The sequence below is a fragment of the Trachemys scripta genome, chromosome 3 (assembly GCF_013100865.1).
Source record: "Trachemys scripta elegans isolate TJP31775 chromosome 3, CAS_Tse_1.0, whole genome shotgun sequence".
Taxonomy (NCBI): Eukaryota; Metazoa; Chordata; order Testudines; family Emydidae; genus Trachemys; species Trachemys scripta.
The window spans coordinates 26,979,388-26,994,120 of NC_048300.1; the positions used below are offsets into that span (position 1 = coordinate 26,979,388).

Sequence of the window (14,733 nt, forward strand, 5' to 3'; positions counted from 1 at the left end):
AAGTGTAGTGCTGGGGTGGAGCCGGTGGTCGTGATACATGTAGGTACCAATGACATAGGGAAGGGTAGGAGAGACATCCTGGAGGCCAAATTTAGGCTGCTAGGAAAGAGCCTGAAATCCAGGACCTCTATGGTAGCATTCTCAGAAATGCTTCCAGTTCTACGCGCAGTGTCTGGTAGGCAGGCAGAGCTTCAGAGTCTCAATGTGTGGATGAGATGATGGTGTAGAGAGGAGGGGTTTAGATTTATTAGGAACTGGGGAAACTTTGGGGATAGGGGGAGCCTATATAGGAAGGATAGGCTCCACCTAAACCAAAGTGGATCTGGACTGCTGGCACTTAACATTAAAAAGGTTACAGAGCAGTTTTTAAACTAAGAGATGGGGGGAAGCCAATTGTTGCAGAGGAGCACATGGATCGGACAGAGACTTCTTTTAGAGGAGAGTCTATTGATAGAGATTCTCTAGGTTCTAGTCAGAAGGAGAGGATGGAACAGGATATAGTATGGGCGAGATCAGATGAGAAACATTCACATAAAAAAGAATCTGACACATCAGAAAAGGGAAGACAAATAAATAGTGACAAGTTTTTAAAGTGCTTGTACACAAATGCTAGAAGTCTAAATAATAAGGTGGGTAAACTAGAGTGCCTCGTGTTAAAGGAGGATATTGATATAATAGGCATCACAGAAACCTGGTGGAGTGGGTACAATCAATGGGACACAATCATTCTGGGGTACAAAATATATCGGAAGGACAGAACAGGTCATGCGGGGTTGGGGTGGGAGGGTGGCACTTTATGTGAAAGAAAATGTAGAATCAAATGAAGTAAAAATCTTAAATGAATCCACATGTTCCATAGAATCTCTATGGATAGTAATTCCATGCTCTAATAAGAATATAACAGTAGGGCTCTATTATCAACCACCTGATCAGGATAGTGATAGTGATGATGAAATGCTAAGGGAGATTAGAGAGTCTATCAAAATGAAGAACTCTATAATAGTGGGGGATTTCAATTATCCCCATATTGACTGGGTACATGTCACCTCAGGATGAAATGCAGAGACAAAATTTCTCGATACTTTAAATGACTGCTTCTTGGAGCAGCTGGTACCGGAACCCACAAGGGGAGAGGCAATTCTCGATTTAGTCCTGAGTGGAGCGCAGGATCTGGTCCAAAAGATAACTATAACATGACCACTTGGAAATAGTGATCATAATATAATAACATTTAACATTCCTCTGGTGGAAAGAACACCTCAACAGCCCAACACTGTGGCATTTAATTTCAGAAAGGGGAACTATGCAAAAATGAGGGGGTTAGTTAAATAGAAATTAAAAGGTACAGTGACTAGAGTGAAATCCCTGCAAGCTGCATGGACCCTTTTCAAAGACACCATAATAGAGGCCCAACTTAAATGTATACCCCAAATTAAAAAACATAGTAAAAGAACTAAAAAAGAGCCACCGTAGCTTAACAACCATGTAAAAGAAGCAGTGAGAGAGAAAAAGGCATCTTTTAAAAAGCAGAGGTCAAATGCTAGTGAGGTAAATAGAAAGGAGCATAACACTGCCAAATTAAGTGTAAAAATGTAATAAGAAATGCCAAAAAGGAGTTTGAAGAACAGTTAGCCAAAAACTCAAAAAACATTTTGTTATTACCTTTTAAGTACATCAGAAGCAGGAAGCCTGCTAAACAACCAGTGGGGCCCATGGACTGTCGAGACACAAAAGGAGTACTTAAAGACGATAAAGTCATTGCGGAGAAACTAAATGAATTCTTCATGGTTGAGGATGTTAGGGAGATTCCCAAACCTGAGCCATCCTTTGTAAGTGACAAATCTGAGGAATTGTCACAGATTGAAATGTCACTAGAGGAGGTTTTGGAATTAATTGATAAACTTAACAGTAACAAGTCACCGGGACCAGAACTCTTCACCCAAGAGTTCTGAAAGAACTCAAATGTGAAATTGCGGAACTATTAACTATGGTTTATAACCTGTCCTTTAAATCGGCTTCTGTACCCAATGACTGGAAGATAGCTAATGTAACGCCAATATTTAAAAAGGGCCCTAGAGGTGATCCTGGCAATTACAGACCGATAAGTCTAATGTCAGTACTGGGCAAATTAGTTGAAACAATAGTAAAGAATAAAGTTGTCAGACACATAGAAGAACATAACTTGTTGGGCAAAAGTCAACATGGTTTCTTTAAAAGGAAATCATGTCTTACTAATCTATTAAAGTTCTTTGAAGGGGTCAACAAACATGTGGACAAGGGGGAATCCAGTGGACATAGTGTACTTAGATTTCCAGAAAGCCTTTGACAAGGTCCCTCACCAAGGTTCTTATGTAAATTAAGTTGTCATGGGATAAGATGGAAGATCCTTTCATGGATTGAGAACTGGTTAAAAGACAGGGAACAAAGGATAGGAATAAATGGTAAATCTTCAGAATGGAGAGGGGTAACTAGAGGTGTTCCCCAAGGGTCAGTCCTAGGACCAATCCTATTCAACTTATTCATAAATGATCTGGAGAAAGGGGTAAAAAGTGAGGTGGCAAAGTTTGCAGATGATACTAAACTGCTCAAGATAGTTAAGACCAAAGCAGACTGTGAAGAACTTCAAAAAGATCTCACAAAACTAAGTGATTGGGCAACAAAATGGCAAATAAATTTAATGTGGATAAATGTAAAGTAATGCACATTGGAAAAAAGAATCCCAACTATACATACAATATGATGGGGGCTAATTTAGCTACAACTAATCAGGAAAGAGATCTTGGAGTCATCGTGGATAGTTTTCTGATGATGTCCACACAGTGTGCAGCGGCAGTCAAAAAAGCAATCAGGATGTTAAGAATCGTAAAAAAAGGGATAGAGAATAAGACTGAGAATATCTTATTGCCCTTATATAAATCGATGGTGCGCCCACATCTTGAATACTGCGTACAGATGTGGTCTCCTCATCTCAAAAAAGATATACTGGCATTAGAAAAAGTTCAGAAAATGGCAACTAAAATTATTAGGGGTTTGGAACGGGTCCCATATGAGGAGAGATTAAAAAGGCTAGGACTTTTCAGCTTAGAAAAGAGGATACTAAGGGGGGGATATAATAGAGGTATATAAAATCATTAGTGGTGTGGAGAAAGTGAATAAGGAAAAGTTATTTACTTGTTCCCATAATATAAGACCTAGGAGCCACCAAATGAAATTAGTGGGCAGCAGGTTTAAAACAAATAAAAGGAAGTTATTCACACAGCGTACAGTCAACCTGTGAAACTCCTTGCCTGAGGAGGTTGTGAAGGCTAGGACTATAACAGGGTTTAAAAGAGAACTAGATAAATTCATGGAGGTTAAGTCCATTAATGGCTATTAGCCAGGATGGGTAAGGAATGGTGTCCCTAGCCTCTGTTTGTCAGATGATGGAGATGGATGGCAGGAGAGAGATCACTTGATCATTACCTGTTAGGTTCACTCCCTCTGGGGCACCTGGCATTGGCCACTGTCGGTAGACAGGATACTGGGCTGGATGGACCTTTGGTCTGACCCAATATGGCCATTCTTATGGTCTTATGTACTTAAGTGCAGCTTTCATTTATTCTTTAGTACAAAGTCACCACCTCCAACCAACAGTCTTCCCTGTTAGACCCTCCATCACTCAAAAGTTTAAATTCTAAACTGTTTTTTAAAAAAGCAAATAAAATTTTTAAAATAGTTCTTTCTCATTTTTACCTTTTATATCCTATATCTGTAGCCTTTTATAAGCGTGCCCATGGTTTAAAATAATTAGGATGTTAAATTTTCCCAGTTTGATATTGTGTGTGTGTGTGTGTGTGTGTAAGTAAGGGAGAGACAGGGACTCTTGCAATGGAAATATAGAACAGACCAAAAAAAGAAGGGAAATATTAAATTTAAATTGCCTCAACCTGTATGCGGACTACATATGCATCTGCCTACTGTTTGAAATATCATCTCTAAATGTACTTTTTCTGTTTAGGATAGCTCTTTTCTTCCAAAGTGCTACCCATTGAAAATGGAGTAGAATAGAATGAATGAAAATGTGTTCCATTTCTTAATAAAGGTGCTGATGACATTAGGAAAACAATGTACAAATAGATTTCTAGTAAATATGCCCTCCCATGCCCACTCCCCCCCCCGAAGTGAAAAAACGTTAAATGTGGACAAAATTCTGGTTACTGTAATTAATATACTATATCCTATTGAAGACAATGTGATTCCTTGCATGGATAAGGTGCACAGGATTTGGTCCTATGGCTGTAAAGTCACTGTGAGAACGTGTGGTATCACAGTTTTACCAGCAGATAAGAATCAGATTAGTATATTGTTTTAAAAAGTATATTAACTAATGACATTGCATTAAATACTCTTGCACATTTGGTAGAATTAGAGGCATTATCCTTTATAGACTGCAGTCACTAAAGGGTGAGATCTCACACACTTGAGTAACTCTGGCATTTCATCCATTACAGGGCACTGATACCCACTGTAGAAAGACTGACCCACAAATTCAGATACAGGGATGCTATCAGGTTCGTTCCAGCCCAGCTCACCACTCCCTTTGAGTAGGGAAAGGCTATAAGAGTGTCTGGCTAGAAAGACATGACACATAGTGCTTTTGAGAAGGCTGGGCTTCATGCCCAAAGGTCGCAGGACTGGACTGAATATCTACTGAGCAATTTTTCAATTTAACTTGTTTTTCTTTTGTTTTATAAACACTTGAGGAAAAGACTGCAGATAGACAGCAACTGCTTGGTGTGATTAATCTATTCACCAGCTTAGAATGGTCTATCAGTGTATGGATGAGAAAAGTACAAGTGCAGTAAAGTACTATATTAACATTAATTTTTATAGTTGGCCCAAAATGTTTCTTGTACCTACCACATAGAAGATTCTAGTAAGGTATACAGGGTTGAGAAGCAATTTTCTACTAGAAGTGCCTAACTTTTGACTTTGATCTGTGGCTCATGGTTTATGGTTCCCTCCTGGCATCCCCTTTCAGTTCCCCTGCTTTTGACTATCTGCCAGAGTAACTGGGGTTCGTCACAGATACTCCCCTCTCTGCCTTTCCAGCCTTCAGGCAGCCTCCCTGCTTTCAGTGAGAGACCCCGAGGAAACTGAGGGATGGAACTGGCCAGACAGTGTTGAGCAGTTGGCAAGGGGAAAGGGAAGGAGTTGCAACATCAGCAAATGCTATGGGTGATGAGGAAGCAGCCCAGGTCAGGCTGTGAGAAAGTACTGGAGATGGAAAGAGACATAAGAGGGAAGGATAGAAATTATTGTTAATTATTTGTATTACTGTACCACATAAGTGCCCTAGTCATGGACCAGGACCCCGCTGTGGTAGGTGCTGTACAAACAGAGCAAAAAATGACCCTGCCCCAAGAAACTTACAATCAAAGTATAAAACAAGAGACAACAGATGAATAAAGACTGACCTGAGAGAACAAGGAATCAGTATTGGCCAGTATGATAGGTAGGGCCATACCAAATTCATGCCTGTGAAAAACATGTCACGGAATGTGAAATCAGACCTCCCCCATGAAATATAGCTATTGGAGGGCAGGGCTGGGAGTGCCCCAGCCGGGAGCTACCATTCACTAGGCTCCAGCTGCTAGTTTGCTATCAAAATTGGTCAAATATGTTATTTTCTAAAAATTATTTTAAGATGTTCTCCTTGCTAGAGACATTATGGGTGGACTTTTCAATTCATTGGGAATTTTACCATTGACTTCAGTGAGTGCAGAGTTAGGCCAGTGCCGAGTGCTTTTGAAAATCCTATTTTATATGCCACATTTCATACTGGATTGTGTTCACACCAAACTAAACACTCTGAAAATATGGACCCTTAGTGGAAGTTCTGACTAAGATTTAATTATAGTGCCATAAATATAGATAATGATCTTGTCTCAATAAAAGATTCAGGATAGGAGTTGATTAACAACAAGGTCTTGAATAAGACTTCAAGATATCTGAAATATTTCTGAAATACTTTAAAAATGTTACGTTTAAGTATATCTATACTCCATATGACAGTCTAAGGTTGTAAGAACTGATTAATACAAGTAATAGATATTCAAAACTAACAAGAGAGAAACTCTGTTTCCTGATGATAGTGGTTACTTTTACAAAGTAAAGGTTACTTTATTTCCCCTCGTATTTTATTAGGATAGCTCAATCAGTTTTCGTTTACCCTCTCACAATGCATTGATGCTGTGGGTAATTACTTTGCCTACTTTCTTTCAAAGGTCCATTTTTGCCTTATGAATTGCTGATGAAGTTGTGAATGTAGTGCACTATGTGTTGATGACATCCACATGACAAATAATGCTAAGCATATAATCTTTTTCTTTACCTTCACATAAATTTAGTTTCATCCTCCCTGTTTAGTGGTTGCCACTGAGAAATGTAAATTCATAAAGAATAGGCACTTTTATGCTGCAGGTTGACATGTAATTCACTGTAATGGATTAAATCTAAACTTACAGTCCCATTCACAAAGTATGGTCAGTCCTTTTAGTAACAGTGCTTTCCTGCCTGAAGCCAAACTGTGGTTAAAGTACACAGTTCCTCTCTATACTGACACTACACGTGCTTTAACAAGCACTGGGGAGGAAGAAAAGACAGCACGACCACTTACTTTGCTCTGAAGACTTTGCAGAGGAAGCTGTGATGTAGAAGATTCTTTTCATTCCAATATTTTGCTTGACCTCACAAAGCAAACTTCCTGATTTCAGTGTCTTTGGAAATCTAGCTGTTCACCCTGAAGTGCTTGTGTGCCAACAGATGGAAAAATGAACTCCCCTGCCTCTCCCACGTTATTTTAAAAAACTGAATTTATAGGATCCAGGACCAGATTAAGGCAATTTGGGGCATACTGCAACACATGCCCTCTCCTCACTATGCAGCAGCTGGGGGCCCCATGCAATTGTAAAGAGTCAGGAATGGTGGCATGGAATTCCCCCCGCCTTTTGGATTTTTAGAGGTCCCCACACATTTATCTCAGCTGGAGAGGACAGGGTAGCAGCAGGTCCCCACACATTTATCTCAGCAGTTGGGGTGCACGTGCTTGGACGGGTGGCATTCTGTACTGCTCTCTTGTTCTCCTGCCACACACATTATATTCTGATATGGGAGTGCTGACAAGCTGCCCAGAGCAGTGGGTCTTAGGCCATGTCTACACGTTAGACGCTACAGAAGCATAGTGACAGCGCCATAACTATTTTGCTGTACGCTCTTAGCTTAGATGCAGACTACAGCAATGGAAAGTGTTTTTCTGCCACTGTAGGAACTCCATGTCCTCCAGCAACAATATCTAGGTTGACTGGGAGCATTCAACCTAGCTGCGTCTACAGTGAGCAGTAAGTTGGCATAGCTATGGCGCTCAGGGGTGTGGATTTTTCACACCCCTGAGCGCCATAGCTATGTTGATATAAATTTTAAGTGTAGACCAGGCCTCAGAGTTTAACACCCCATTGAGATACATGGGGTAATTCGTCCATCGGAGGGCTATTGTTTCAGACTGTTGGCAGACAGCACAGCATGGTTACACTTGGGTCATGTTTTCAAGCTTTTCTTCACACATATGTGAGATAGAAACTGAATTATTTTAAAAAATGAAAGCTGAGATTCTAATGTAATCACTTAAATCCAGGAGCCATGGCCCTAGACACAGGTTTATGGTGTCCATCCATTAATCCAGCCCTCAATGTATCTGGTGACTTTTGTGAAAATTGATTTGAAAGAACTATGATGACTGCTATAGAAATATTTTGAAATAGGCAGAAAATGATAACGGATGTAATCTTGTGCCTAGATACCAAGTGATTAGGCACTTTATAAATAGCTAGACAGATGATAGAATAATCTTGCATTATGTATCAACTACAGTTTACTAAAAGATAGCATTACCATACCCAGTTAACAAATTAACCATGTAATAAAAATGGAGAGAAAATAATGAACTGTGATTTTTCCTTTCAAAGGCCCATATCAGCCACACAGTCTGTCTTACAAACTAGAACTTGGATCAGACCAGGAAATACCTTCTGACTGGTATCCATTTGCAACTGTACAGTTTGACATGCGTGATGCGTGTGCCTCGGGGACTGAAGTAAAATCGCTAGGCATAGAGTGTGATGTTCAGCCCCAGAAACATTTGAACCAGAAAACTTGCTACAACTGCCAGGTAGTCTTCATTTCTTTACTTTCTGCAGTCTTTTTGTTCTGATACGCTATTTACAAAGTATGTGTAGGGCTCTACCAAATTCACCGCCATGAGAAACATGTCATGGACTGTGAAATCAGACCTTCCCCATGAAATGTAGTTTTTGGAGGGGAAGGACAGGGTGGGCACCCCTGCTAGGGGCTCCTACCATTCACCGGGCTCCAGCTGCCAGTCTGTCGGGCTGGGGAAAGACAAGACTTCCTCTTCCCCTGCACGGCCACTCTTTGGGGGAGATCAGACCCACCTCTGGTTATCTCCCCCCGCTGCAGGAAGCTCTGCAGCTTCCCAGCTCTGAAGGCAGCACAGAAGTGAGGGTGTCAATCCCGTGCCCAGCCTACAACAGCTTTGCGACCCGCTCCATGTCTCCATTTTAGTTTGGGACCCTCACAATTAAAAAACTGAAATTTCAGATGTAAACATCTAAAAATATGAAACTGACCCATTTTAAAACCCTCTGGCCATGAAATTGACCAAAACTGATGGTGAATTTGGTAAGGCCCTAAGTGTGTGTGACTTGCATTTTAAGCATATGATCTTGCATGCATTTATTTATTGGCTTAATGGCTTTGAACACAGTAATTATTTAATAAAAGAATATCCTTGATCTGAACACATGCTTCTTAGAGATGGGGCCCAAACCAGACCTGCTAAACCAACTTCCCTTTTCCCCACCAAACAAATTTTGGATGTGGTGATTTGAAATTCATTGGATCTCAAGTCCTGTATTTCAGGCCTCCACCTGTAGGGCTTGATTCTGTACCCACTGAAGTCCATGTCAAAAATCCCATTGACTTCAGTAGTGCACGATCAGACTTATGATACCTAATCATTTGCTAATGTTGTTCTTGTATATTTTCTAACCACAGGTTGAAATTGAAAAGAAGTGGATCAGGCTTGATGGAGAAGACCCAGATAAGGCTAGCAACTGCCTAATGCAGTAAAAGGAGACGAGGCACTGTAATACATGGTTACGTGTTCTTTAAATATGAAAACAATGAAGGAAAATGTTAGTGGGTATTAATTTCCATAGTAAATATTTTTTATTGTAAGAAAAAGTGCAATGATCTAATGTATAATAAATACAGTAGTTGAAAATCCACTTTTCACAATTTTTGTAATGCTTCTGGGTCTGATACTGCAAATTGTTAGTCATTTAATTAGCCTTAATTCGAATGAGCAGCCCAGTATGGGATTACTGGTGTGTGTAAGCACTGATTGTACAGTTAGAGGTTTGCAGGACTGAGCCCTTAGTGTACAGACGGTAATATATGTCTCTGCAAAGTATCTATTACTTGTGAATGGTCTCATGCTCCATGATGAGAACTTATATCGCTATTCTAAAAAAATTATCTTTTGGCCGTATCGATATTTAACAATAAAAACATCCAAAATGGCACAAACCAGGACCTGGATAGTGTGCAGCAGGATCAATTGCATATTTGAGTGCAGTTTGTAAATCTCCATGTTTGTGAACAGCACAAGCATACACTTATTTCCCAATAAGAGTTTCCACATAATGTAGAGTGAGAGCATTTCCTCAGGAATAAAACTGCTAATTCTCTCCCTTCAGGGGTTGTAAATGTTGCTCTCACTGTTTCCTCTAAGATTGTTGAATGCAAAATCTCAGGCAATCTTGATTGAAATTCCCATGCCAAGGTGAGGCTAATTTATTTCAGTGCCTCGGAGAGTGAACAGGGCCTGACCCTCAGCTGACATAAATCAGCATAGCTCCATTAAGTTCAATGCAGCTTTGCCAATTTACATGAGTTGAGATTCTGGCCTTATGAGTTATAAAGGTGGCTAATCACTACTTGTTGTTTTTTGTTATTTTGGATGTCTTTCAAGACTCAAGTTCCAGATGTTGGTTTGAAACTAGAGCCTGTACGGCATCACTGCCTTGAACTGTAAGGCAGAGGGGAATGCAAACGTACAGGGAAAGTTAGAATTGTCCTTACATTGCCATCTATAAAGGAATTTGCTACAGAGGAAAATTGATGGTTATATTTATATACCAGGCTTTAGGGATTTACATCCTCTAGGAATTTTTGTATTTTTTAACCAGAATTTTTTTTGTCTGGCTTTATTTTATGATCAAAGTTCTGATTTTTTAAGGCTTAATTGTTTAAAAATGTCCACTGAAGTTACCTGCGTTCATATGTGGTTTGACTTGGTGCTTGGGGCAGACAGGAATACACACTAGGACCACTGGTATAATCGTACATGATGATCAGTGTCTACTCAACATAGCTCAGGACTGGAAGCACAAGTCATCACTGATTATGTTGACAGAATTGTGTGGGGAAGCATGTCTGCCTTTTGCTCGGCTCCAGCTAATGCTATGGGCACTTAAACTCATTCAACTACATTGGTCACTTAAAATGTCAACATTTACTAACATTACCAAAGAGCAATTACTGTTGCTCCTTTGCCAAGTGGAAGCAGAATTTTGAGATCTTGCAGGTCAGTTTTACATTTGGAGCAGAAATCACTGATGCAGAGTAAGGTATTTTCTTAGTGTAATTCAGCTGCGACACAACGCCATCCAAGATCACCTGGCCAGAGCCATCCCGCCACCCATGGGGAAAGTTACTGTAAACTCCACCATCCCTGGAACCGACAGCCAACTGCGACTGGACATCATCATCACCAACGAAGACCGGAAAAAGATCATCATGGTGGAAGTCACAGTGCCGTTCGAGAACAGGACCCCAGCCTTCCACGATGCCTGAGCTTGAAAGTTAGAGAAATATGCCCCTCTGGCTGAAACCTTGAGAGCTAAGGGTTACCAGGTCCAGACAAATGCACTGATTGTCAGAGCCTTAGGTGCGTGGGACCCCAGTAATGAGTGAGTGCTGAGAGACTGCGGAATCGGTCAACGCTACGCTTGGCTGATGTGGCAACTCATGGTGTTGGACACCATCAGGTGGTCGAGGGACATCTACATAGAACACATCACTGGACATCAGCAATACCAGGAGGGATGAACTAGAGCGCCTATGAGAAGTGCAGTCAGGAAAGTAACAAATACTTTCCCCATGGATTGTATTTTCTAAATGGACAACCAACATAATTCTCAATTACTGAGTGACAATCTCCACTCATTGATATATTTTGCTTTCCACAACCAAATCTCTGTACATCTTTTCATGAGTGATGTACCCGAGTATTCGGATTCTAATATCTAAACTGTATTGTTAAATCTATTCACCTAAATTTGGGTTGTTGCTGATTATGTACTGTATGACTTTAAAAACAAACTTTATATTTGTGGATAATCTAAGCACTATACCCGGATGTACAGACACTCTTTTCCCAACCTATGTATTATATAATTTTTTTTAACATTAGTTTTAATAACATTTTTAAATTTGTTTATTTACAACAGGTACACGAGTTCTGTTTTCTCAGACAGGTGGTAACAAACTGGATTTCTGCTGACAGCATTACTATATGTGATGAGCACTTGACATACAGTAGTTATAGGCTCAGTCAAACTCCCATTGAAGTCAATGGAAATCTTTGACAAAATGGGAGTTGGATCTGGGTCTCTAACAATAAGGAGAAACAAAAATTAGTAGTTATGGACAAAGAAATGCACAGCAGAAAATTCTTGGTGCTTGTAAATAAATATCCTACAATGCCTGTGTGGTTCATCCAGGAAAGAAAACATGAGAGGAAACTGATTGTTACTCGATATCCATGTAAAAACCCTGTAATGATTGTGGATGATTCTCTAGCTGCCATTTCTATTGCCCTTCTCTAGTGAGGAATTTGATAATGTATTCCATTAATTGTAGTGCCAAGCTGCTGTTTTTTGCACATTTCTAGATTATGCAACATTAAGTGTACAAAGCTGACAAACATTTGGAAAAAAAAGTATGCTTTCAAGTGTTTCTTTTAGTTAAGCCTACTTGACATGACCTAATACTCAATTGCAGTACCAGTTTCCATATATCTGTTTTAACTGTATTTGTCTTTGCTGACCAACAGTTCTAACTAATTATTGACATTAGTAATATTCAGCTATCATTTTGATCATTTATAAATAACTTTGAATCAATATTATGCTTAATTCAAAATATCATTTTGTTCTGTCAGTATAAGTACAAAACAAATCAAGCTGATAATCTTGTAACAAAACATTGTACATGGCATATTGATTTTTTTAAAATTAAAGTTGTATTTCAAACTATCATTTTTTTGTTTCCCTTTATTGAATATTTTATTAAGGTGATTTTATATTTAATAGAATTAAAACCAACAGTTTTCTTTATCACTTCACCATTAAAAGATTTCGCTCTGTATGAATGAGTATAGGGACATTCTGCCTAGATTTTAAATACTGCTGGGTAAACTGGATCACTGGGTAGCTGGACTTTTAGCATAATATGCTAAAAATAAGACTGCCATGGCTCCTTCTAGCCAACATTTCCTCTAAATTCTCTGAGATAGTTGAATGTAACCTAATGAACACACAATTCCTAAAATTTTGACAAGTTATATGGACAGCACGGAATGAATAGTTACTGCCTACCAGTATCACCATGTGGAAATGTGTTAATATTCAGAGATTTGAAGGCACAGACTTCAAAGAATTGGATTAACAAAACAAACACCACAGGCTAATTTTACTCCTGGTACAAAGAGGTCGTCAGTGTTAATGGTGTAACTGAATAGAACTCGCAAGGTGAATTTAGCTCCTAGAGAAGAAGGTTTCTGAAGATATAATTAAGTAATTCAGGTTTCAGAGTAGTAGCCGTGTTAGTCTGTATCTGCAAAAAAAAGAACAGGAGTATTTGTGGCACCTTAGAGACTAACAAATTTATTTGAGCGCGATGAAGTAGGCTGTAGCCCACGAAAGCTTATGCTCAAGTAAATTTGTTAGTCTCTAAGGTGCCACAAGTACTCCTGTTCTTTTTTAAATAATTCAGCCAACTAAAACCAGGGATTAATTTTCCTAAGAAACATGTGTCAGTCTATACCTGCAAATCAGACACCCAATTAGACAGTTTCCCCACTATCCTACAGGAACTATACCTGTAAGAATTGCCTGAAGATTGAAACTATTCGTATATTCATCACAGTTGTTATCATAGAATCATAGACTATCAGGGTTGGAAGGGACTTCAGGAGGTCATCTAGTCCAACCCCCTGCTCAAAGCAGGACCAATCCCCAACTAAATCATCCCAACCAGGGCTTTGTCAAGCCTGACCTTAAAAACCTCTAAGGAAGGAAATTCCACCACCTCCTTAGCTAACCCATTCCAGTGCTTCACCACCCTCCTAGTGAAAAAGTTTTCCCAATATCCAACCTAAACCTCCCCCACTGCAACTTGAGACCATTAGTCCTTGTTCTGTCATCTGGTACCACTGAGAACAGTCTAGATCCATCTTCTTTCAGGTAGTTGAAAGCAGCTATCAAATCCCTCCTCATTCTTCTCTTCTGCAAACTAAATGATCTCAGTTCCCTCAGCCGCTCCTCATAAGTCATGTGCTCCAGCCTCCTAATCATTTTTGTTGCCCTCCACTGGACTCTTTCCAATTTTTCCACATTCTTCTTGTAGTGTGGGGCCCAAAACTGGACACAGTACTCCATATGAGGCCTCACCAATGTCGAATAGAGGGGAATGATCACGTCCCTTGATCTGCTGGCAATGCCCCTACTTATACAGCCCAAAATGTCGTTAGCCTTCTTGGCAACAAGGGCACACTGTTGACTCATATCCAGCTTCTCGTCCACTGTAACCCCTAGGTCCTTTTCTGCAGAACTGCTGCCTAGCCATTCGGTCCCTAGTCTGTAGCAGTGCATGGGATTCTTCCATCAATGCTATCATATTTCCTGTATTATTGAAATCAGTAGACCATTCTCTGAAATACTGAGAAATGTAGTTAGTATCCACAATGCCAATTAAATTAAACCCAGTGAATCACTACATGTTAAACTATCTTGATATCAAGTAAATATTGTCTCATTCCCTTATACCATTTTTATACCTAAGTCAACTCCAGAGAAAATAACCATTGGTAAATCTACATCAAAATGTTAGATGAGTCACTGTAACTCAGTTTAGCAGCACATGTGCTCATTAAAAATTTAAAAACATTTTTGCTATGCTTCTAAGTCCATTGGGTGGCAACCAGTTTGTTCAATGAAGTCTTCCTGCTGCTGTTTTGGAGACCTCAGTGGAATGTGCACATAACAGGTACATTGTGATCTGGGGCCAGAGCTGGTGCTAGGCATAAGCAGATTAAGCAATTGCTTAGGGCCCATGCAGCTCAAGAGGGCCCCCTATTCACTTTTTATTATTTGTTGAGTGGGGCCCTGTGACGGTGTGGACTGGCTCCACACTGGGACTGAGAGGGTAAATCCTTCCCTGCTGGCAGAAGAAGCCACGCCCCTGAGGCTCTGCTGGGCATGCTGCAACCGGGAGTCAAGTATAAAAGCCTGCAGAGCTGCTCAGTCAGGGCTGGCGGCTGAGGAAGGAGGA

At 40.0% G+C, this 14,733-nt stretch overlaps 1 protein-coding gene across 3 annotated transcripts in view; it reads left to right on the top strand.

Annotated features, from left to right (window-relative positions):
* STON1 (stonin 1) overlaps positions 1–11,372 on the top strand; it is a 59,922-nt gene extending 48,550 nt beyond the window's left edge. For all 3 annotated transcript variants that reach the window (XM_034764337.1, XM_034764338.1, XM_034764339.1), the window contains 2 exons: positions 8,004–8,206; positions 9,112–11,372. In XM_034764337.1, coding sequence (XP_034620228.1) covers positions 8,004–8,206; positions 9,112–9,186 — 278 coding nt within the window. In that variant the 3' untranslated portion in view covers positions 9,187–11,372. The remainder of the gene's footprint in view (positions 1–8,003; positions 8,207–9,111) is intronic.
* Positions 11,373–14,733: the final 3,361 nt, after the last annotated feature.